The sequence below is a fragment of the Aplysia californica genome, unplaced genomic scaffold, assembly GCF_000002075.1.
Source record: "Aplysia californica isolate F4 #8 unplaced genomic scaffold, AplCal3.0 scaffold00108, whole genome shotgun sequence".
Lineage (NCBI taxonomy): Eukaryota > Metazoa > Mollusca > Gastropoda > Aplysiida > Aplysiidae > Aplysia > Aplysia californica.
In genome coordinates this window covers 43,383-45,293 of record NW_004797378.1, presented here as the reverse complement: position 1 = coordinate 45,293, position 1,911 = coordinate 43,383, and the positions used below count along the sequence as shown (strand labels likewise).

The 1,911-nt window shown below is 40.5% G+C and overlaps 2 protein-coding genes across 2 annotated transcripts in view; both read right to left on the bottom strand.

The window, feature by feature from the left end:
- Positions 1-65, bottom strand: part of LOC101856171 (protocadherin Fat 4) — a 33,244-nt gene extending 33,179 nt beyond the window's left edge. Inside the window, exon 1 of the mRNA XM_035969033.1 lies at positions 32-65. Coding sequence (XP_035824926.1) covers positions 32-65 — 34 coding nt within the window. The remainder of the gene's footprint in view (positions 1-31) is intronic.
- Positions 66-381: 316 nt separating this feature from the next.
- Positions 382-1,911, bottom strand: part of LOC106011409 (cadherin-related tumor suppressor) — a gene marked incomplete at both ends in the record, with an annotated part of 44,722 nt that continues 43,192 nt past the window's right edge. Inside the window, 1 exon segment of the mRNA XM_013080964.1 lies at positions 382-565. Within this exon segment, the coding sequence (XP_012936418.1) occupies positions 382-565 (184 nt within the window).

Genomic DNA, 1,911 nt, shown 5'->3' with positions numbered 1-1,911 from the left:
GGGGGGGGTGAAAAAAGGGTGTAACTGTTACCGAAAATGAGTGGGACTGTATGTGGTATAGACATATGTGTAGCATCTGCTAAATGATATCTCCCCATCAAACAAAACAAACAAAGGAGCAGGTGGGGTGGTAGTCGAAACAGGGTGTAACTGTTACCGAAGATGGGTGCGATTGTAAATATAGTATAGATATGTATTGCATCGACTAAAAAGAAATCCAAAATCAACCAACCAACCAAACAAACCAACATGCAAAAAACTAACAAACTAACAAATAAACAAACAAACATGCACACAAACAAACATGCACACAAATAAACATGTACACAAACAAAAAACGAAACGAACAACAAATGAGAACTAGATCTAGTGTTTACTCACAAGATGTGAGCATTCTGCCCCTCATCGCCGTCTGCTGCAGACACCCTCACCACCTCCGTGCCAGCCACGCGGTTCTCGGTCACGTGGGCTACGTAAGGGCCGTTACTCTCGAAGACAGGGGAGTGGTCATTGACGTCCTTGACCAGCACTGTCACCGTAGCTGTGCCCGTCAGTCCACGACCGCCTGTACAAACACAAGAACAATGGGAATGTTAAAAATAAATTTTAATATTATATTAATGTGTAGTTGATTGCTCTTGTCTGAAAAAAAAAAGTGAAAATGGTACAGCTTTATCGCCCCTATCAACACAATTGCTCTTGTTTGAGTACGGGGGGAAAACATCGACACAAAACTAGAAAAAAGAAGACAGACAGACAAAAAACAACAGGTTGATAGTAAAGAAGTACGACCTACCAAAGACAACCCACACCCCCCCCCCCAAAAAAAAAACAAGTTAGTTTTAGTAGAAGTCTTACGGCGCTCGCAATTGCATAAGGTCATATGAGCGCCAGAAGATTAGAGGTGTTACAAGAGAGTAACAAACATAAAAAAGAAGAAGGGGAGATAAGGATGATAGATGTTTGATAGGAAAGAAGAACCAAACCACACCAGAGCACCCGCCAACCACCCACACCAAAAAACAAACAAACCCAGAGGTATAATAAAGAAGTATATAAGACCTACCAGTCGCTTTACCCAACTACACAATATAGTAAAAGTAATGTGGGAAATAAAGGGGCTCTTTATCACTGACTTAGTGTGAGAATATATTTATCATGGGAGGAAACATCGACAGGCAAGGTTTTGTTTTCCAAAGTCTCTCACTGCTGAGGTAGACTGTTCCAGTAGCAGATGACACTTTCAACAAAAAAAACCAAAACAAAACCCTCTGTTAAATAACTCAAATTGCGCCAAATTCTCTGAACACAGCATCTGCACTCCACGCACAAAGGTACTGGGTGAATGAGAAGTCGGGTTCTATTTATAAGACATCGCGGCCAGATGTAGCGAGGGAATCAGATTCTAAGTCTGGAGACGACAGTGCTCAGTCTGACGCTTCAGTGTGCCAAAAGAGTCACTACGTGCTTTCTGAACGCAACGTTCGCAATTTAAAGGGACAGTTTCTGGAGTTCCGGAACGACAATTTACCATGATTTCAGGCTCTGTTGAGCTGTACTTTTCTCTTGATTTAGGTTTTTTTCTATTTCAGTAAAAGTTTAGCGGCATTTGCAACACAAATGGTTCATTTAAAAGCCGAAAATTAGAGGTATTACTAGAGAGTAACTACACAGAGAGTAACATACAAAGAAGAAAAGACCGGGAGGACGGAGCAAACCATTAAAGAGACAGAATGTTTTCTTTTCTTCTCTTTTTTTGTTGAAAAAAAAAGTTATACAATAGATAAACCATGTCGTTTGGAATATACAGATGAAAGAACGTACAGAACACAGATATGTTTGTCGTTGTTGGGTTGTTGTTGTTGTGTTTGTTTTGTTTTGTTTTGTTTGTTGTTGCTTTTTGCTTGGGGG